The sequence below is a fragment of the Lonchura striata genome, chromosome 1, assembly GCF_050655825.1.
Source record: "Lonchura striata isolate lonStrDom1 chromosome 1, ASM5065582v1, whole genome shotgun sequence".
In the NCBI taxonomy this organism is placed as follows: Eukaryota; Metazoa; Chordata; class Aves; order Passeriformes; family Estrildidae; genus Lonchura; species Lonchura striata.
The window spans coordinates 104,724,454-104,747,998 of NC_140703.1; the positions used below are offsets into that span (position 1 = coordinate 104,724,454).

The following is a 23,545-nucleotide window of genomic DNA, read 5'->3' on the forward strand; positions in this document are numbered from 1 at the left end:
TGATTGACTCAGAGTGAAGTGAGCTGCATTTGCATCATTCCTGGTCATGTGTTCTGGTGCTCTGAAAAGTGGGAGTAGTGACAGCAAAGGGAATGAATTAATTTCTGCAACAGTCAGCAGCTGGGTGAAAAGGAGGAACATGGCACTGCATTTTTTCAGAATGCTTTTCCAGGGAAAGACTGGGAACCAGAGAAAGTTAGGAAAGGTTTTTGTAAGAGGAGCAGGTCTTAGCCTCTGAGAAGTGTAAGAAAGTCCTGTGAGGAAATGGAGGGCTTTCCCTCAACACAGTTGATACCCTGGGCTATGGGACCACATTCTGGCTGGCTACAGCACAGCCTGGGATCCTGATTTCTCTGATACCCCTGGCACACAGGAATTTTCATCAAGGTCTTACCAGTGTTCTGAGCTGCCTTGAATGTGGTGGGGACTGTACCCAAATGAGGAGTTAAATCAGGTTTTGGAAGCCACTAGGAAATCCTTTTTGTGTCTTAGTCCAGATGTAGTCTGGCTGTGAGTGCTTTCTCTCTGTTTTGGGGAGATGGAATATGCTCTCTGGGCTCTTATTTTCTCTTACTAATTGCTGCTTCAAAAGCCATGATACTCCTAGGTTGTTTTTAGAAACTTACTGGCAGCCTGCAGACTTTTCCTTAGGTAAAGCAAATGCTGTGAGTATGTTCTGGCCAATCTGAATTCTGTTGGTAGTCCAAGTTGCAAGACACTTATCACATCTATCACTTTGTTATGAAAAGCACAGTCATCGTGGGAATTTTACTTTAGTATTGTTTTAAAGTTGGATAATGAATGTCCCATTTCAGTCAACCAGTTCAACCAAGGAAGAGGCTGGCTGTGTTTGCAGCAATTTCAAAGAACTAGCAACAGAAACAGCATTTAATTATTAAAGACCTATGAATTTATCAGTGTCTTTTAGTGGACTAAGTTACTGTCATTTTCTTGGGAAGTGCATATTAAAGAAGTTAAGGAAACTTTCAGAAGAGCGTGATCCTTTCTGCAAGTTGTAGAAAAGGATTTAGCTTTGATCAGCATAATTTTCCTTCCCTTTAGGCAAGCTTGGTCATTAGTATTTTTGTCATTGTTATTAACTTTGCTAACAGTACTGCTGATTTCTTTGCAGGGTTATTTACATTCTAAGAGTAGCTAGTTAGAGCTGAGGCCCTTTCATCAGTTTCCCTAATCCAGTTACTTGTTCATAGGTTAGTGAAAATTTATGGAGAGCAATACCATGTAATGATCCAGCTTTTGATCTATAACAAGTAGTTTGGGTATGTTTGATATTGCAGAAATCTTTATTTTCTTTTAAAACCTTGTGTTAATAGTAAAGAAGGCAAGAAAGTTTTATTTGAAATAGAGATGTTGGAAACTTAAGGGAAGGGCTGTCAGAGACATAGTAATTTGACTTGTAAAGATAATTATAGTTGGTGCCTAACTGATTTTTGAGGATTTCTGCAGCTTCAGGAAAGCAAATGTTTGCTCTCAGTGATCCTGTCCCATGGGGCCTCTTGCTGTGGTTTCAACCTGATCCAACTCTGGTCTCTCCTTTCCAGAGAACTTGCTGACTAAACACATTTAAACTCTGCTGAGTGGCTGCTACTCAGCATTATTAGATGCATACATAGTTACTAGAGTTGCACCAAGATGAGGACAAGATGAGAAATATCTAGAAATACCTCCACTGAATTAATACACACATAATCTCACATTGTCAAGGGGCGTTTAATTTAGGACATATTTAATGTGTGATTTTTCTGGCTTTTAGCTGTGTGCAAAGTGACTTTTAATCTCATTTTGAGATGAAGGAAAAGAACTCAGTGGAATAAAATGCTTTGAAATAAAACTAACTTCAAGTAAGATCCTGAGCTGGTTGTAGCAATGCCCTGGAAGAGCAGGATATGATATTTTAGGTTTGTGGCTGGGGTTTTTTTGTTGTTGTTTTTCTTGGGTATTTTTTGTTCTGAAAGCAGAGGTTATACAGTTGTGCTTTCCTGTCTCTGTATCCCTTCTCTCCCACCCAGCCTTGGTAAATAATGCTGGACCTTGTCAGCCAACTTCAGTCAAATTTGACAGAGGGAATTTGGGTTCAAAGATATAAATTCTGACAAGTCTTTGCGTGGATGAAAAGGTCTCTTACTTCTGCTACAAGCCCGTGGTTAGGTGCATTTGTTGTGCAGAGAGATGTGACCCAACAGCCCCTGTGTGAGAAGAGCTTTCACCAGAGCTTGTGCCTGACAGGACTGCTGAGCTCTACTGCCTTGGGGTTAAAGCACTTGGAGGAGCTTCTGCTTCACTTTTTCTGGTTTCCTACAGAAGTTAGCACAAGCAAGTCCTGAGCAGATAGCACTGACAGTGCCTGTTACCTATTCAGTGGCACCTCTGTGGAGCAATTGCTCTGCTCCTGGCTGCAGTTGTCTCTGAGCTCTGTTGCTGCCAAAGACAGATTTGTGGTGCTGGAGATCCAAGTGGGAGAGGAGGCAGAAACCATTGCTTTTGCAGAGACAGTCATGCTTCTCTGAGAGACAGGAGGTGTATCTCCTCTTCTTTTAATTTAAAATACCAGTGAATGTGTGTCTCACTGCACACCTGAAAATTCCTCCATGGAACACAAACTCCTTGGTAACCAAGCTTCTTGCTTCCACTCATATAAATAGACTTTGACAACTGTCAGCAAACATCTGGACAAAGCAAAATAAGTGGGTAAAGCTCTGGTGGAATGATGCAATATTTTAAGGAAACAACAGATATTTGTGTTCTATCTCCGTGCACCTACAGCTGTGGAAAAGTGACATTTCCTAGCAATTCACTAGAAAAGTGACATTTCCTAGCAATGTCTTTTGCAGTGTCTTTACAGCCTATGTACATAGTTAGATTATATGAAAAAAAAAAAAAGCAAAAATTTGCTCTGAGTTATGCCAGGGTATCTTGTGTATTTCTTAATCCCCAACTAAAATGCCTTTCTACAGCTCATGTTAGCATTCACCCTTGTTTAATCTCTACAGCAGGATGACAGATGGGAAGGATGCCCATGTGATGGCTGAGTGTAAACACTCTCTGGTTGTAGTGCGAATGTGGTCTTTAGGAGAATAGTGTTTGGTTTAGCTAGAATTTAATGTGCTTCTTGACAAAAAATTGCCGGAAGACCTAAAGCAGTTCCTTCTGCTTGAGAACATATGTATTGCTTCATTAAAGTGCTTTTTCAAAAGAAGCAAATAAAAAGCTTGCAAACTTGAGTGGCGTAACTTTAAGCATCCCAGATGTTGGGTTTCATAGTCAGTTACTGTTTAGGTTACATATAAGCACCTTTTGGTCAGAGAATGCAATGTTTCCTGCAGCAGGGAGAAAAAATTCTTAGGGTAATGAGAATAGCTTTGTTTACTTGGAACTGGAAAAAAAAAAAAATGGGGGTATTAAATGTTAGAGAACAAAGTTTTCTGCTTTGCAGGGTGATCTTACAGTTGCAGTTAGTGGAAAAGCTTGCCACCAGCATTGTTTAGAGCCCTGCAAATTCTGTTGGCTCAGTATTGACTCCTAATTAATTATCCACATTCTCACAGATGCACTGAGGCCTTCTGTGATGTGGCTGGACCAGTGGAAAACAATAGAGTCATTTATTTCCAGCTGTATTTGTCCCATGAATAAAGGACATGAAGTAGTGCCAGAGTGTGGTTTCTGTTGGCTGCTGTACAGAAATTTGGCAGCTTTTGTGGCCAAGGGAGTGTAATTTATAAAATTCAGCAATCTGATGACAACTGGTCAAGCTGTCTTCAAATGCAACATGTTGGGCTTTTCTTGAGTATGCTTTGTGTATGTAAAGCCCAGTTCTGGCTACAACAGCTGCATAGTCCAAAAAAACAGTTCAAGGCCCAGGGTGAAACCCTTGAAATGGGATGGAATACAGCCTTTACTCTGACCCATACTAATTAATCTCTTTCAATGAAGCCAGCATATACCTCTGTTTCTATGAGAATCACAGAATCACAAGGTTGGAAAAGACCTTCAAGATCATCGAGTCTAACCCGTTCCCTGACACCTCAACTAAACCATGGCACCAAGTGCCACATGCAGTCTTTTTTTTAAACACATCCAGGGATGGTGACTCCACCACCTCCCGGGGCAGACCATTCCAGTACTTTGTCACTCTTTCTGTGAAAAAGTTTTTCCTAATATCCAACCTATATTTCCCTTGATGCAGCTTAAGACTGTGACCTCTTTTTCTGTCAGTTGCTGCCTGGAGAAAGAGACCAACCCCACCTGACTGCAACCACCCTTCAGGGAGCTGTAGAGAGTGATAAGGCCACCCCTGAGTCTCCTTTTCTCCAGGCTAAACACCCCCAGCTCCCTCAGTCATTCCTGACAGGGCTTGTGTTCCCTTGTTGCCTCCTCTGGATGCACTCAGGTGTCCCAACATCCTTCCCAAACTGAGGCCCCAGAACTGGACACGACACTCAAGTGTGGCCTCACCAGTGCCGAGTACAGGGAAGAATGACCTCCCTGCTCCTGCTGGCCACACCATTCCTGATCCAGGCCAGGAGCCATTGGCCTTCTTGGCCACCAGGGCACACTGCTGGCTCATGTTCAGCCGGCTGTCAACCAGTACCCCCAGGTCCCTTTCCTCCTGGGCACTGTCCAGCCATACCATCCCCAGCCTGTAACATTGCAGGGGATTACTCTGGCCAAAATGCAGGACTTGGCACTTGGACTTAGTAAACTTCATCTTGTTAGACTCTGCTCATCCCTCCAACTGTTCCAGGTCTCTCTGCAGAACCCTCCTACCTTTCAACAGATTGACACACGCTCTCAGCTTAGTGTCATCTGCAAATATACTACTGAAAGGCTCAATCCCCTCACTCATGTGAGTGGCTTCCATGAGGAAGCCACTCAAATTGTGTCTGGTGTCTCTGCTTCCATCAGTGTGATGGTGGCTGTATTTTCCTTTTACCATGGGCAAAAAATCCTCAATAGTACATCACCAAAGCTGTGACACTGTGATTGTGGACTACTTCTGTTAAGCTGTACTTGCACTAATGTGCATTAGACACCTCCCAGGTAGGGCAAGTTTTTAATGTGCACCATGGGAACAGTGTCCTCTGAGGCAATGTAACTCATGTGTTGGTGTAACCTATTGTGTTTTACCTGTCTTACATTGGGGTTTACATCTAGAACTGAACTGGAATTTTTTCTCTTTGTATAAAAAGTATCAGTGATTGTTTTAATACGTTTTGAAGTTATCTAAATGCTAGAAAGATGAACTATTTTACAGTACTTAGGCTCATTGCCCACAATTTCTTTGAGCAAGGTTGGGCTGGCCATGTGCTGACATCAGGCTGTTTTGCTGTTCCAGACATTCACCAACACCTATGCAACTGGTTTTGACCGTTCAGTAAAAACTGGGCAATATGTGCAATTTTGTTGATCAATTGAATAATTAAACCTCATTTTTCTTGGGCCAAGCTCTGTGAGGAGAAGCTGACATGGTCCTATTGATTTTAGCTCGGATAAGTGCTCGTCTGACTCTGACATAATGGCTAGAAGCGGGAATTGTGTCTGCCTGTGGAAGAGCAGGATATCACACACGTGTGTGTTTGTGAGTGTACGTTTATGTGCATACACAAACACACATATTCACAGACAGACCTTTCCTAGAGGCTGAGACACTTGATGTGGCTCAGCCCAGAGCATGTTCCAGAGGGTTTGCCAGCTCTGGCATATGACCATGGATAGAATTGTTTGTGCATTGTCCTGAATTTGTTAAAAGTGCCAGAGTGATCCTATTGTTTGAGTGGGATCTTGATGAGATGGAATTCTGAGTGAATGAAGTGTGGTTTGAAGCATGTAGCATTTTTTGTTCCCTGTTTCTGTTCAATGTTTTATGAATGTTTAGCAGAGTCTTTGCATAGCCTCATTAAGTGCCTTATTGGGCTGCAATGGCCAGGAGTGCTGTTAGCAGTTCCAGCAGGAGGTGTGGCCATATGTCCTGTACCTGCCAAAGAGCTGCTGGACTTGAGAAGAGCAAGGCAACCAAATCCTAGAACTCTCATCAAAAATGTGAATTAAATTCCACAGGCTTCTGTCACAGATCATCAGTATCAGGAACTTACTTACATGTGCTCTGTGCACCTTTTCAAACACTGCCAGAAGTGGACCTCTGCAGCTGTTGCCTGCAGCTGTTTATGGTTTAGCTGTAATTTTATAGTTCTTTACATGCTGGAGAAACCAAGATGGGTTATTGACTGCAGGCAGGCTCTACAGCCAGCAGAGAGGACACTTTATGCCACAGTGTAAATAAGACCACAAACCCAAACATGGAAAAGTCATTCTGTTGCTGACAGCTGATTTGTGATTTTTCTTGCCACAATGATTAGGTGCTGCTTGGAGCTGATTTGCCAGAGGACTCCTGTAGTTGGAGCTTGCTGGATTTTGTTGGGGTAGCTCCATGTTCCCATACTCCTCAACTTCCTGTGTTTGGGAGAGGGGAATGAATGTCCAGCTTCACCCTGCTCCTTCCCTGTCTTTCCTTTCCTTCCTCCCCTGACACAGATTTCCAAAGAGAAATAACTGGTTGCTGCTTTGTCTGTTGAAAACTGTTCTTAGTTTCTGACTTGATGTTGTCCTAGAAAGAGATCAATTGTGACGATGCAGAGTGATGCAGAGTCCCCAGGCAGTGCAAAGGAGCCCTGCTTTATTGCAAAAACCAGGCCTTTCTAAGCAGTTAACTGGTTATCACTTTACCTAGTTTTAAGGCACAACAAGCCCAAGTCAACCAACCACCAACAGCGCGGTGCGGACACGCGGCAGTTGCGCAGCCCGGCTCTCACGTCGCTTCACGTCTCTCTACCCCTATTCCAGCTAAGTCACTCTCCCATTTTTCCCTTCTACTTAGCCTAAGTAGCAGACCTGAGCCATTGTTTTACGAGGGTAACAAGGCCCTTATTTTATAAGACTTTGCCTTATTTTATAAGACTTCATGATTGTGCAACAATCGATGAAAGCAAAATCCTGCTAGTGAAACGTGATAGAGCATGATGTTCAGTACATACAAGTACTGCTCAAGGGGGAAGCAGCTGAAATTTAGAAATTATGGGGGGATTAAGTAAGCATATGATAATTCAGTATTGGTTGTGGGGACATAAAGGTCCAATAGCTCAGCATTTGTAGTGTTGGGGTTCAGTAGAAAAACCATTAGGTAACCAACAGCAAATACTTGTCAAAGGGTCCTTCTGAGGTCTACTCAGTGTTTGGATCATGGATACAATGGTTTAAGTGTTGATATCACACAATGTCCATGGATCTTCTGTCAATACCCTGCCCTTCTGGCAGCCCCTTTGAGATCATAGTGATTTCTGATATGAGGACTCAATTGCACCAACGTCACACAAATGCATTCCCAAACCTGTGCTGGTAACAGTCTTGTGCTGAGTATTTCTTATAACCAGGTATCTGCTCACACCCATGGAGTCCTTCACACGAGTGGGAATTTTTATAGTGGGAGGCATGTGGCCCTCCTGGTTCTGCAGCATCATTTTCCGCTCTGCCTCAGCTGATGGGTGTCAAAGTCATGGGTTATATGTGGGATAATAGGCAGGTGAAAAGGAGAAAATGTTTTTTTTCCTGTTCTGGACCAAGCAGAGATGGGAGTGCCCTCTTGGAGCTTGCTGGTGAAGAGGGACAGGAGTAAGAACTGAGGGCATTTTGTTTGCAGGACCCCAAAAAGGCAGTAGAGGGGGATGAGAAGTGAGGATTTCAAGACCTTTAAATGCTTAGTCTTCTTCTAGATAAACTAGGCTTTCCCTCTATGTCCATGTGACATCCAGGACAACTTGTGTGCAGGTGCTCACATGGAAAAAGTTTTCAGTCTCCAAGCTGGTAACTGCCATCACGCACATTTTGTGACATGCATTTCTTCTCTGTCTGCTTGTGCAACTTTTTATCAGGATGGTTGGGGGCTGGGATAAGGACTTTTAAGTCCCCATGAAAGTAAGTAACTCAGTAACATAAACTGTTCTTGATAGCATGGGCATGGTGCTGCCTCTCCCTGCATCCTTATGTTTTGTATGTAAGTCCAGCCCTTGAGAAAGGAAGAGCTCCTCAGGGCGCCCTCCTCAGAGGGCTGATTGTCACATTCAGCTCAGAGAATTCACCCTGAAATGGCTATTTTTTTACTTGATGAATGGAGAAAGTTTGCTTCATGGAGAGAGGACTATCAAGTCTACTCCACTGAGAAAACCATATAAGATTTTATTTTTAATCCCTCACCATCTTAAAGTACCAAGTTGATACTTTTCCACTAAGCTGATAGTAGTACTTGACTTGGAAGCATAGAATCATCTCTTAAAATGTGTTGTGTACCCACAAGGACTGAAATATCTCGCCTAGGAAAAAACAGATCTAGCTTTTAGAGCAGGACTTTTCTGTAGGTTGGCTGATTATTGCTTTGTGCTGCTTGACTGTGATTTTTGGCACACAGTGTCACATACCAAATTCCCGAAATAAAATGCTACATGATATTCTAAGAGTTCTTAGGAAGCTTTAAAAAGGGATTTGACTGCTGAGTGCGTACCTCTTCTGAAGCCAAATGATGCAGCAGCAATGGTTTAAAAGGAGAAAACTTTAGTCAGCAGATAATTAGTCTTTTTAAATAAGTGCAAAAAAGGAAAAAAAAAAACCCTTCCATCAGACTTGTGTTTGTAGAAGTTGTCAGCAATCCTGCTTTGATTGGAGAGGGTGTGCAGCTCTTTGAATAGTTAAAACATCTGTTTGGCGACGTTGTGAAATGCTCGTGTTCGGAACCCCTGATAAGGGGAACTGCTGAGCGCTTGGCTCTTAGAGGCTCTACAGGCAGCAAGCGCTGCACAAACTGTGGCCACTGCTTGCCTTTCCTCCTCCTGGGCAGAGCAAAACATAGGAGACAGCTTTTATTTTACATGTGATTTTGCTTTGAGAGGGAGAGAGCAGGAAGTGCCTAGGAATGGTTCATGACCAAAACCAGGAGTTTTAAATAGGAGAGAAGAGGAGGAGAGCTCATGGGCACAGTTGGTGAACAGTTGAAACACTGACACAACAGCAGCCGGGGAAAACCAGACTTCTGAGAGAGAAAGCACCTCCCAGGCTATCCTGATGGAAGGAGAGACAGTCCCTGAGCCCAGGGGAGCAGCCAGCAAAGCCACTCGGATCGCCCTCGGTGTCTTTGTGAGTGGCACTGTTGTGCTTGGCACCGCGCTTTTCTTGGGTAAGTAAAGCGTCGACACTAACCTGAGCACAGCCTCCCCAGCCTGCCTGCTGGGTGCCACTGTTTGTGCCTCATGATGTCTTTTGGTGAAAATCTAAGTCTCTTTTTCTTTCCTCCCTTTTTATATTTATCCTGAAAGGGATATGTGTCAGTAAAGGAGTTCTTCTTCTGGGAATGCTAGAGATGGGAAATGCAATGGGAACTCATGTAATGTTTTGAATGCTGAATTTAAATTTGGATACTCAGTTGAATGTGTTCTGACCAGACTTGGGTTCTTTCACAGGACAGAGAGAAGCAGGTGAGATTTTGCTGATTATGGATTCAGTGGTTGTGACCGATGTGGAGTAATATTCTGTTTCCTGAAAAATGAAACTGTGTACTGCACATATTTTATGGAATCTTTTTGGGTTTTCCTTCATTTGGTTTTCATTTAGGGCTTGACTAAAACCCCTGTAGAAAGCTTCAATTATGCATATGTGTGCACGTTTTTTAGATCTTTCTGTTCTTCTATGATGAATTGTGAAGTTGCCTCTACAGAAGTCATAAAGAATGCATCTAGGGTGAAATTGAAATATTTTTGTTAGATATATAAGCTTGTAACTAGATGCAACAGAGAAGGAAATAGTTTTTTCCCTCTTCCAGATTTGGAATTACCTGTAGAGTGGTTTTGTTAGCATAACACTTGAAAGCATATGCCTACACTTCTGAAATTATGAGTAGAAGTATAAATATGTCCAGAAACTCCAACAAAAGAGGAAGCTTTGTTGTAAGAACTTTGCAGAGTTGGATCCTCTTTTGGAACAATTCTTCGCAAGTTTTTATTTCTTTAGATCAACACAGATTTCCCTAGATTGGTGGAAACCTTGCCTCTAAGCATATCTTTTGCTTTCCTCCAATCCTTTATGATCTTGTGACTTTGTTTGAAAGGTCTGCTTTGTTTATAGTCACATAACGATGTCAGGTTTTCTATAGAATATTTAAAGCACCAGGATCACTCTTGGTTAGAGATTTTCTACTCTGGAGCAATTTCTGTAATATTTGCAGGAAAATAACTTCTGTGTTAGTGATCCCATTCAGGCCAACTTTTTATAACCATGAGTGAGTTTGAATCTTTAAATGTCTAGATAAAAGGAAAAGTTTTTAACTTAAAGAAGGCAGTATAAACACAAGAGAGTAATAATGGAGAGACCTTATTTCTTCTTGTCTGCACTAGATTTGTTTGTTTATTGCTTAGAGCAATAAAAGTAATTGACATTTATCACCACAGCTTCTCAGAGATAGAACTGCTTTATCCATAGGCCAGGTGTGAAAATTCAAGCAAATATATTAATTCTTGCAGACAGTTTTCCAAGTGCGCCTGTGGCATGTTCTTTAGGCAGGGGCTCAATATTGAAGTTTTCATTGGCATAACTGCTAAGAAAATAAAAATGCTGTCCTTGGGTAAACCAAAATTTTTTTAGAATTTATTTGGAAATGGTCTGAATTTTTCAAGCTAAGGAACCAAGGAAAAAAGGTTAAATTGTTTTGGTTTAACATTTTTTCAATTAGATGTTTCCGTGTTTCATTGTGACATGGTTTTGTTTGTAAGTTTGAGCTATTTTTTTAAAAGTTTTATTTAACTGTAGAAATGGACATATTTTTTTTCCGTCCATATTAAATATTTATGGCACCTCAAGATATCCTTTTTTCTTCAGTTTTCATTTAGTCTGCAAAACTTGTTGTTTCTGGTACACCTGAAATCAATTTTCCAGCCTGAGGAGTGAAATGTATCTTTCTCCTGCTTTTTTCTTCTCATAGTTCCTGCAAGTCTAAGGAGGATGTGGGTGAATCAGACATTGTTATTTACTGTTCCTTGCTCGTGCTGGCTGTGAGCTCACTGTGACCTCAGTGGGGAGCATTGCTGGGGTCCTGCCTGTGACACTGTGGTAGGAGTGGGGGCTGTGACAGGACAGGAGCCACCTCCTCCTTGGAGGAGGCAGATTCATCTCCAGTGCCCTTGGGTGAGAAGTCAGGCAGCTTTGAATCTCAATTTGAGAGCCTCTTCTCCAGACTTGGTAGTCTTTAGGCTTCTCACATTACAGGAACATTCACATTATTTGCATCTGTATATTTGTATGCCTTTTCTTTTATCCTTTTTTTTTTTTTTTTTTTAAGCTCAGTTGTGGTGTGTATTTGTTTAAGAATCTGGAAACAGGCTTATCAAGGAGGAAGCTAGAACACTGAGGGTTATAACCATGACTCTAAGTAATAATGTCATGAATAGTTATCTTAACAATAAAAAGGCAAGAGAGCAAAACTGCAAAGATTTTCTGTCAAAATTAGCTGTTAATTAAAATGGAAATGTTACTGCCAAAAATTTATTCTAATGATAAAATTGTGTGTGTATATATATATATATATATATATATAATATTATAATAAAAATGATAAAATGTTTCCCAGTTGAAATGGTCCTTTGTGTTTGTTTATAAGTATCAAAAGCACAAGGGCTGCTTCAGATTAAGCATGAAATGATGTCTGGCCTTTTCCTTCCTTTCTCTGCTTTGTTAAGAAAAAAAGTCTAGCAAACATTCAAGACCTGGATAGATTCTAAAGGGCTAAATTAAAATCATGTATAAAGGTGAGCTGGGAGGAGTGCAGCACTTAATTAAAAGGGTCATTATCCATTATTTGTAGTTCATCTTTGTAGTAGCTCAAAATCATATTCTGGAGAGCTCTACTTCTCTATTTTCTCCTGTTCTTCAATATTCCAATTACAACCTTAGTATGTCTCAGAATCTTGTGTATTTCTTGGCTAATTTACAAAGGTGTTTGAGGTGTTGTGTTTCACTAAACCAATGCAAGCTGTGGAAAAGCTGTCCAGAAATAGTTTTACATTCCCATTTTTTTGAGAAATGTGGATTGAAATCCAGCTATTTCTGTCATTAATTGCCATTAAAACTGTGAGACTGGAAGAGAAGAAACAGCTTACTATTCAACTCTAGCTGTAGGACTTTTTGTAAAAAAAATTCCTGGGCTGAAATGATATTTCATATTTTTCTATCACTTTGAAACAAGATGTAACTACAGCAGAAATTGCTTTAGAACTATCAGCACTGTTAAAGCTAAGGTACCATAATATATTCCATTGTTGTTTTTTTTTGCTTAGTGTTATTTGCTTTTTTTATTTTTTCCATGGACTATATTATTAAGATAATGGATATAATGAGACATTTCTTTATGCCTACTGAGCACATCTAATGAGAACTATTTCACCTATCCCATGGGATTCTCCCTTCCTAATCCCAAGTATCAATTATCTCCATATTTGCTGCCTGAGAGCAGTGTCTGAAATTAGCAATTCCTGTGCTTAAATTTCAGTGGCAGTTGTAATACATGTTTTTAAAATACGAGCAAAATTAACTGACATTTTCACAGTTCTTCTCAGCAAGGCTTTTGGAAGCAAATGCAATCACAATACTTTTGGGAGACAATTCAGACAGAAACTGGGTTGTGCCTTATAAAGCACGTCTATCCTTGTGCCCATTGCAATCTGCTTTGCTCCAGGCTGGAATTAGGAGACGCTGGGAATATCCTGTTGATGCTGGGTTGTGCTGGGCAGTGCTGCTGCAGGGCAGTGTGGGCCCTGCAGCTCAGGGGAGATGTGGAAACCCTGCAGAGGGTGGGGAGACTGCTCCCTGTTTCATTTCCAGCCATGGAAAGTGCAACCTGGTCCTGTGGAAAGTCCCTGCCCAGGGCAGAGCATTGGAATCAGAGGATGTCTAAGGTCCCTTCTAACCCATTCTATCCTCCTGTGTTTCCAAGCTCTGAAGGATGATAACAATGCTGAATTGTTTGCATGGTGTGGTGCTCACTGTCAGTAGGGCTGAAGTGATGCTGCTCCAGGCACTGTGCAGAGGCAGCCCTTGCTCTGTGCTGCCTGTGAGCACAGAGGGGGAAGGAGAAAGCGGGACTAGGAGGGGGGAGTTATTTGTACAAGCTGCAGTATTTACATAATATACATTCTAAATATTTACTTAATATACATTCTAAGTGCTCTAAATCTAATGCTCTAAGTGCTTTCTAAGTCAGAGAAGCACCGGGACCAGAGGCTGCACTGATATTGGAATGATCAAGTACACAACATTTCACTGCAGCTGTCAAAATTCATTGCAAATGATCTCATTATGGTTTTCCATTTTGCAGTTAGCCAAGGTCTCATAAAGTTTCATCCGAAGCAACAGTACTGTTTGACTGCAGAATGCATTGAAGCTGGTAAGCAGCAATTTTATAATCTCAATTATATCATGATTATAGTATGTTAATGAGGTATTTATACCATTTATTTTTTCCCATTATACATATTACTCAGAAAGCTTAATTAATGAGGAAGAAAGAACAACAACACCAAACTTTTTAAAAAGTCACTGTTAAAGTTGCTTCTGTTTTGTTTATTTTGTACAATTAAAATTTGGATTTTAATTTGGTCTAATACTAGTCAAACTAGGTTGACTCAAAGTTTCCCATAGGGATTATTTTTCCTTTCTTTAATAGGAAAAAAATGTTGAGTGACTAGACCTTCAGGTATAATTTGTTGCTTCCTTTCCAGTTATCAGAAAATTAGCAAGTGTACTGTTAAGCACAGAGATGATTTTGTACAGATCTGACACACACTTTATATGATTTTATTATAAGAGGGTAGATTCAGACTAGTTATATGGAAGAAAATTTTTATGGTGGGGGTGGTGAAACACTGGCACAAGTCACTCAGAAAAGTTGTGGATGCCCCATTCTGGAAGTATTCAAGGTTAGGCTGGATGGGACTCTGAGCAACTTGGTCTAGTTGACAATGTCCCTGCTTATTGCAGGAGGTTAGACTAGGTGACCTTTAAGAGTTCCTTCCAAGCCAAACTATTTGATGTTTTTATGATGCAAAGCTACTGAGTCTTGGGCCTGTCAGACTGATCTCTCTCTTACCACCTCTCTTTCACTGACAATAGCAACTGGTAAGGAAGCAATCACAAAATAGAGCTGAAAATACAGTAGTCTTTTCCAGTGTATGGTAGATCAGAATTTGATCTGTTTGCTTGTGCAGTATTCAACTAGAGGTAAACACTGCATAGTTACTGAAATGCTAATCACAATCAACTTAATATGTAACACTACTAATTCCTCAGGCAATTAATTCTGTCATGGCAACAATGGAGAGCCTGTCTTCAGGTATCTGGCTCCAGCAGGTCATGTTCATGTAGTGCTAAGTTCAGCCATCATTGCTGTATGGCACTCAAGAAGATTTATTGCAGACATTTTGTCGTTTTTGTTTGTTTGTTTGTTTCTCATTAATCATAATTTCTGGACTGTAGCCTTCTGTAATTCTCTATTTAGGAAAAAGTGTTCCACAAAATCTATGTGGTGTCTTTTTTTACAGCTGCTGGCATCCTGAGCAAGATAAATCAATCTGTAGATCCATGTGAGAACTTCTATCGATTTGCATGTGATGGCTGGATATATAATAACCCCATTCCTGAAGATATGTCCAACTATGGTGTTTATCCCTGGCTGCGACACAATGTGGACCTCAAACTAAAGGGTAAGTAGAGAATTTCTAGAAGTATTTCGTTGGCTTGTCACTGTAGCCTGTTAATTGGCTGGGTTTGAGATGACCAAAAAATCTCCACAGTTCTTGTCACTGGATAACATCCAACAGCCTGACTTGATGTTCTCTTTTAAGTATATTTTTCTCTTTTTAATTAAAAATTGAGATTTTCATTGAGAGATAAAGAATTTAACATAAACAGAATTTGGGACAAAGAATAGGACTGCTGGGAATTCTGAAAATTCTACCAGTTATGGAGGGATGAAATTATACCGAGTATAGCAAAAGGAAAAGACAAGGGGATTTAACTCTTTCTCCCTTGCAGTAGATGGTTAGATCACAGTCCAGAAGCTCAGCAAAAGCATGTAAGAATGTCCCAAAATCAATCATCAGTCTAGGGCACCAAGCTGTCTCTAACGGTGGCCAACAGCAGGAATGAATATAATAAGGCCAAACCAGAATGATGTTTTCCAGTACACTCACCTCGCCCTTGGCAGAGGCAATTCTCAGGCTTCCGGAGATGGAGCTTGTTTGGGCATTGGGTTTCCTTCCCACTGCCATTCAGACTGCCACTGAAGTACCTGAGCTATCATCAGTGAAACAGAAAGTTGCTTAAAAATGTGTTTCTGGAGGAAAAAATAACCCCAGGGTGGAAATGTGTAGGAAAAAAGGTATTTTAGTCTGCATGTGACTTGACTTTGGGCTATACTCTGCAGTGTGGCTGCCTCGCCAGGAAGCCCTGCAGACCAGCTGGGGAGAAAGGGTGATGATTATTGCTAGGCAGGAAAATCCTGCCAGATTCCTACCGTCTTGTCTAGAAGTGAGTCATTCAAAAAAAGGGAGACATGCAAGATTTAATACTGTTGGTAGTGTACTTGAGCTTTGCCCACCTTGAGTAACTGACATAAGGGCCTGGCTTGAGCTCACCACAGAACAGAGGTCAGTTTTAGAATTTAATGCTTAAATACAGCACTTATTTTTCTTTGGATTTTCTGTAGGCACCAAAGCCCTTCTCCAATTGTTTTTTTTCAGTCTTATTGTATCCAATTTTCACCTCATTAAGTATTTTAAAAGCTGTATTTGGGTTCAGAATACAAGTTTTGGTTTTCAGCATAGTACATGATTTCAAGATTTCTGTTTAAAGTCTGCTGAAGATGCCACAAGGAAAGGAAAAAACGTATTGCCAGAGCCTGTTTTAAGTTATGCTTTGCATTCTAATTGTTCTGCTGTCAGAATTGTTCTGTATTAGATAACTGCATGTCCTGCATGAACCATAGCCACAAAGAAGCCAGTCTTAATTGAATATAGAGTAGCAAGATGTCACTGTCATCCTTAATTTCCTCTTTTTACAGGTCCTAATCAAGGACATCATGCTAAGCTGGATTTTTATTTTATTTCTTTACGCAGTTCCTTTAGAAGTTGCTAATACATAGCTAGAAAAAAAGTAAGACAAAGAAAGAAACATCCAAGTGGGAAGTATTTGCTTAATGAAAATTCCATATCAGATAAAGGGAGTTTATACAAATTTATTTAATAAGTGGCCCTTGGCACAGACAGGGACAAAAAGATGTGAAATGCTGGTTGGTGTACAGGAGTGTTTTTAAAATAGCCTTTCTCATCTCCTCCTTAACTTTTTACTTCATGAACTTTCCAAAATATATTCTTTGTAATTAAAAAAAAGGAAAAAGGGAAGCGTTGGCAGCTGAAATAATAAGCATAACTTCAGCCTCTAGGTATATTTGTGTTATCTCTTGAGTTATTTCAATATATTAGCTCAACACTGCGTTATTAATTTGTGTATGACCATAACCTTGCTAGCAGTTTTAGTAAGAGGAAGAACTCCTGCATAGAGAAGCAGCTATAGGAATGAATAGACCTTGGAAGCAAATTTAATCTCTCCTTTCTCAAGAACTCTTAGTAGAACTTTGTACCACATGGCAAATATCTCTGTTTGACATTTGGTAGATTAAAAAACCCAGTCTTTAAAGACCTGGTCATTATGCAACTTTCATGCTCTGAAATACTTATCATATTAAAGAAAACTATTAATTCTAAAATGATAACGTGGCTTGGCCAGAAAGACACATTTTTCATATTTGATTTTCTTTAATGGTACAATATAGATGGAAACATTTATTCAGGCTATATATTAAAAAAATATGTTACTTAAAAGAAACTATTTGGACATCTAATCTGTTTTCTGTTCCCTGAATATTCCTGAGCCTACTCCTGTTCTGGAGAAAGGGGTTTTGGGCAAAGACTTATATACACAGGTTGCACAACTGTATATTTAATATTCTAAAAGCTTTTTTTTTTTTTTTGTTCAGGATCAATTGCTACAGAAGATCTTTCAGTAGATAATGAGTAGCAAGTGTAAGAATTAATTTTGTCTTACCAAAAAACGGTAGTTGTGGCTGTGTAATGTAATGTACTGAGCCCTGCATTAGGTGTTAGTGGGCTTGATGATGAAGCAATTTTTTCAATGTCTTTTGGATTTGGTGTTTTGGTTTGTTTGTGGTTTCTTTGTTTGGTAGGGATTTTTTTTTTTTTTTTTTTTTTTTTTGGTGCATGTGTGTGCATTTTTGGGTTTTGTTTAGTTTTGGTTTTTGTGTTTTTTTTCCCTGGTGTGTTTTTGTGGGTTTTTGGAGGTTTTTTGAGACTCACAAGAGCATACAGCTTTGCAGGTGTCAGTTTCAAAAAAGGGTAGAATATTTTCTGTATCAGTGAAGGTTTTTGGTGCCTTAATAGGGAATTCCAAGAAGAGGAAATGGCAGTAGGTCAATGGAAAATAGCTAAGAACTTCTTGGTGGTAGATTTTTTTGTCTGCATATCTCTGGCTTATTAAGGGATCAGGATTAGAAACATTAATTTTGGGGTTCTTCTAGATATTCAAAACATAATGTGATAGTTCAAAATAGTTTTTTCTTTTTTTAAGATTTGGGTTTATAATGGGGTAGGAAAACATATATATATATTATGCTCCCATGGTTTTGTCTAGATGTCTTAAGATGCATTCCAGCTAAAATCATATCATCATTTCCCCTTTAATTTCTTTTCTATACGTTGTTTGAGGGTCACTTGGGTTTATTTTTCTGTGCTCAGAGGAATCCACAAACCACATGTGTAACTCACTTTGATCTCCTGACTATACAAAATAAATAAAGTTTTAGCCTGGAGAAAGTAGTGGTAGGTCTTTCCTTGGATGAGACCTTCAGCAGGATTTCAGGCGTCGTGGAGGAATGTAAAGAAGATAATTGTAGAGAGCCAAAAATACCTCAAAAGCAGAGGCCTGTGGTTTGGGTTATGACCCAAACCTAGGTAAGGGACATGTTTAGGTTAAAATTTCTTATAGAACTGTTCCTTATAGAACTTTCCTGGAGAGGACTGAGGTACCACTACTTCTCCTGAACCATTCTGGGCCAGATCAGATTGTCCCTGACCTGAAGCCAGCCTTTCCTTTTCAGCTACACCACAGACATGTTAGAAAGTACCTGACTAAAGAGCAAACATTTCTGTGCCCAACAGGACTCTGATGGGGAAGTCCTTGGAGTCCTTCAAAGTGGAAAGAATCATTTGGCTGTGGCCTGCATTGTGTGAATAGAAGTGATCTCAATCTGCAACAGCTTCAGCTTCAGACTCTTGTCAGGTCAAGACAGCAGTGACTCTAGGAGTTATTAAATGTTTCTCCACTTACCATAATATTTCCTGCAAAGCTATTTGCATTCCTGATGAATTTTTCTGTTTTGATTTGCTGGCCTCCATTAAGGTATTAGGAGTGCTTTTGTCTTGTCACTGAAAAGCAAGTGGCTTTTTGTGAACTGTTCAGAGGTGGAGGTCTGAGGCACATAATTCAGTGCTTATTGCCTGTGGTGAGTGTTGGTGGTGAACCCAGAAGCTGTTTTTCCTTTCTCTGAAGTATAGTGGTACACAGCTAGCTTATTTTTTTCTTTCTGTGAGTGACCATGCAGGAAGCAATAAATTAAAATAAAAACAACAAAACAAAACTCCATAAACATTCCTAAATCTCAGCACTGCAAAGGAGCTGATTTAAATTATGTGAATCATTTGTGAACATGTCTTCAGACCTTTTAATCTTAATTTATTACTGTGGAAACTGGTTTACAAATTAAGTGTCCATAGTGTTCCTGGTCCAGTGAGACACATACTTCAGGCTGATTTGCTGTGCTAAGCTTTGTAGTTTGGCTGTTTCTGAATGCCAGTCAGTTTAAAATGAGGAATTTCAAATGTGGTAAACAGAAATGGAGGTCTTTTAGGAGGATATGGTGTGTGGGTTTCTGAAGAACATGAGACAGACAGCAAACAAAATATCTTGGCAGCATAGGCAACTTTTCCCAGGATAATCTTCAATGATTTCCTTTGGAAAAGAAATTGTTTATAAGTAAAACCAGTAAGTAAAAATATCTCTTTGGAAATTTATGCTGTTTGACTATAGGATATCCTTTCAGACTGATCCCAGGAGTTGGTATTGAGCAGTTGTTGTTGCTGTTGAGTGGTTCCTGTCCTGCACAGAGGACCCTGTGCCACAGGGCTCTTCTAGGGCTAGGTTTTATCTCCCACCATTCAGCTGGTGCTCAGCTGGGACCACTGGGATAGTTTGGAAGTGTCCCATGAAATCTGTAATGCAGCTGCTGACACTCATCCCCAGGTTTCCATATTAGCTGACCTGTCTCTTGTGGTTTGTTTCCTTCAAAGTTATTTGAGCTTTTTGAGAGCTGTCCCATGTATGAGGAAGAATACCAGCAGCAATTCAAATAAAAGAGGATATTTATGGTTTTGCCTCCAATATTTTGCTGGCTAACTGCTCTTGAATAACAAGAAGGCAGAAAAAATCAATAGCACTTCATGCTGTTTTGCTTGGTCATTTTTGCAATAAATAGATCTCTTTTCAATGGTACAAACACTTTTTCAGTGGTCCAAATCTTTCCTATAGTGGCTTATTTATCTGAATGTAAGAAAAAAATATAAGTGGTACAAGTCAGGTAAATCTCTCCAGGCAAGAAGTTAATAGCATTTTGGTAAAATGAAATACCTAAGTCAAAAGTGGAGAAGCCAGGACCTTTTCCAGGCTTTGTGGCCGCTCAGAATGAAAACTGTGTGTAATGGGTCATTTTGGGCAACCATGAGTACAGATAGGAGACAATTTTGGTTCCTAAATGAGGTTTAAAGGCAGCACAGTAACTGAGCCGCAGGATTCCCACAGCGTCTGCCTGGTGTGGAGACTCGAATGGCATCTTTCTCTGAGCCCTCAGCTAGAGCCTGAGCAGGGCATCCTGCTCACTCCTGTTCCACATGTGGCACATATTTCCCTTAAATTTACAGTGAACCTGGGGTTTGTATGATATGTGTCATCCTGGCTGTGTTTGGGTGGGTAATTTTACAGAATCAGGATTGATGCCTTGGAAGGCACAGCAATCCATGACATATGATTCCCCATTTGACAAAAAAAAAAAAAAAAACATCCACAAGTACATGTTGAAAGTATTATTGTAATGAAATAAATGTAATGCTGCCATTCTGTTGAAAATGTGTATTAAAATCTTTTGCCTAACATTATAATGACATGTGTTATCCTAAAGCATAATACTAGGAGGCCAGAAGGGCAGGGTAGGGAAGAGGGCAATTCTACTCAAAAGAGTAAGATGTATTATTGGAATTTAATTTATGAACGGAGGCTATCACCAACATATAAAACAATTTTTGGTTTGGTCACAGTTTGTGTACAGTTACATTGACTTTTGGAGGAACTCACATGATGGGCTTATCTTTTGATATACAGACTCAGAGGATTTACAAAATCCTGAAACTGTAAACAAACATTTCTGTTTTGGAAATGTGCTATGTATTAGGGCACTGAACAGCATTAGGAAGCATTTGTGTAAGCACAGCTGTGTGAGAACTTCCATACTGCTAAAATGGATATTCAAGGAAAGAATTGAAGAATTTCTTTTCAAGGGGTGAGGAGGAACCCTAGAATGTCAGTATATTAGTTAGGTTTATATGTCTAAATAGAGAATCCTTAAATTAAATTTGTATTTGGGAATATTTTTTTGTTCTACTTGGTTTATGTTCCTTGGGAACTAAAACCTATATGAATTGATTAATTACAAGATTGTAATGAATTCCTGTGGGAATACATATTCATATTAATTACATCCTTGTGAGTTAAAAATTAATTCATAATGATCTAAATGTTCCATTGGAATATCAGAAAAATTAATAATGAGGGACCGTTATTTTCTAGAATAACTGCTCCATCCATGATGAGATGAATGCTGCCATCAAGAAATTGGCTGATGGACATTAATTGCATCAAATAAAAAAGATAGCTTCCTGAATTGATAACTGGTGTCTTGATCATTATTAAATACCTTTAAGAAAAACCAACAAAACCCCCAAACAAACAAAAAACTCCAACCAACCCCCTAAAAACCAAAACAATGAAAAAAAAGCAAACAAACTAAATTCTCTCCCTCCAACCAACCACCAACCCATCCTCTCCCCTCAGCTCAAAAAATAAAACAAGGGCAGGAGGGAGACACAGTTTATCAAAGCAAGACAGACCTAGATTAAAGCATCAGCTCCACAAGGGCCATTCTGAGGAATGAACTCATGGAGGTGCAGAATACACTGGTAGTTTTATTAAAGAAGAAACCAAAAATAAACTAGTTGCTTGTTTGAAAATATGGAAACTTTTATATTTAATATCTAAGGCATATCTGAAGCTATGTAAGCCAACACCAGGCCTTCCAAAAGTGACTAATGACCCCATCTTTTGACATCCTGGGTGGTTCTGCCTTCCAAAAAAGTGGGAATATGCAATACAGCAGGTGTAGGGCAATCTGAGAGGAGGCTAGTGCTCTGCATTATTTCATATTCCTGTCTGAATAAGGGGTTTGCCATTATGAAATTTGCTTTGAGTGATTATTTCAATCACTTATGTACTCCAGTAAGATGATTCTGGTGACCTGATTATTAACAATGAGGAACTGAGAGAAGAAACGTAAGAAAGAAGTAGAACCTGGTTAAGACTTCTGGTTAAGGCTAGTTAAGACTGGGAATACAAAAGCCACGAAAGTGGAAATAAGGTGTACTTTGGAAGCATTTAAAAACTGCATTATAAGCACCAGAAAGTTGTATTGATTTGCTATCTTATTTTACTTTAGACACACAAAGCAAAAAGCATTAATTAGGCAAGGATAGTTTTAAGCATATGGAGAAAGACTTTTTTGCAAGCCTTTGATGCTAGCTTGTTCTCCCATATATATATTTTGCAAACAGTAGAGAAATATGGACTATAATTAATCAGAAATTCAAAATACATATTTATAAAATGCAATGAAATATATTTTGTACTGCATAAGGCTTAGATGCTTCCTTTCCTGTGCTCTGAAATGGAGAATTCTTTGCAGCCACCAATGCACAAAGAAAAGGAAGAAGATCCTTAATGTCAGTAACAAGTTAGCAATTATTTAATTTATTTATGGTGGTGAGAACATTTTTCATCACTTTTTTTTGCTTGTTTATTTGCAAGGGAATAAAAATTTTATCTTTAGATTGTGTATTTTCATATTTTGGACTTTTGGAAACAAATTTTTATTTGAAAACAAATTATTTGCAGTTCACTTCTAATAAAGTGTCTGGTGGGGAAAAGGACTCCAGACTTCTCATGCCAGACTGTGCATAAGATACGTGAACTAGCAAGAAGCTCTACAGAATAATTAGCTCTACTAGTAGTTTACAAAAAACAAATAAATTTAGTTAAGCTCATATTTTAGGGAACCCTCAGAAACCAAATATTGCTATCAATTTCTACTAGAGGAAAGAAGTGATTTTGCACACTTAAGTTGCCTATCAGGAGACATTCTCAGCAGAACTTGTGTTTTAAAGACATAAAGGAATGTATTGAGGCCTTGAAATGATGTGTTTGAGGTTGGGTTGCACTGGTGTCAGATGAGAACTGTAAGCAGGTATCTGCACCTCCACTGAGATTTGTCTCTGTGGTATTTTCCAGGCAGACTAGATCTTGCTTTGCTCTTCTTCCAAGGCTTCCAGATGCAAAACAATTCTGAAATGGAAGCTGGGCAGGTGCATTTGTGTGGGAGTTTGACCTGTGCTATTAACCTGCTAAGAGGGATAAAGTTGTGCTGAAACATTAAATGTTGTGTCCTACAGCAGATGTCCATGTCTTTTTCAAGAGTGCCCTGAGGGAACCGATTTAACTCTAAGAATAATCTTGGTTTGATGATACTTGTCTTGTTCCAAGAAATATGTTCAGCTTGAAATATCAATTAAGTCTATCACTTCCATTTAGAACATACATACATACATACATACATACATATACAATATTCTTCACTCTCCCCTCTAGATCCCATTCCAGTATAAGTCCCTTTTCCCAACTGATGAGAATAAAAATATATGTATCAGATTTTCTTCTCTGACTATTTTGCAACCTGGAATGTTGCAGACTAGTAAAATTCTTATTTTCATGTATCAAGACAGGAATGTTACCATTGGTCAAATGATCTCAGCAGTCTTGTGTATAATTTTATATGCTGTGGCCAGTGCTTTTATTTTGGGGTAGGACATTATGCCCCTCGTAGGCACAATGATACTTACCACTGCCAGCTCTCCTTCACTTTGAACTCTGAAAAGGAGGAATTGGAAACCAGATACTCTAAATGAATGTCAGCTGGCCCCAAACCATTCCA

At 39.5% G+C, this 23,545-nt stretch overlaps 1 protein-coding gene across 1 annotated transcript in view; it reads left to right on the top strand.

The window, feature by feature from the left end:
• The first annotated feature begins 9,102 nt into the window (after positions 1-9,102).
• The window catches only part of PHEX (phosphate regulating endopeptidase X-linked), a 99,851-nt gene continuing 85,408 nt past the window's right edge, over positions 9,103-23,545 (top strand). The window contains exons 1-3 of the mRNA XM_021552941.4: positions 9,103-9,238; positions 13,424-13,492; positions 14,646-14,807. Coding sequence (XP_021408616.3) covers positions 9,127-9,238; positions 13,424-13,492; positions 14,646-14,807 — 343 coding nt within the window. The 5' untranslated portion in view covers positions 9,103-9,126. The remainder of the gene's footprint in view (positions 9,239-13,423; positions 13,493-14,645; positions 14,808-23,545) is intronic.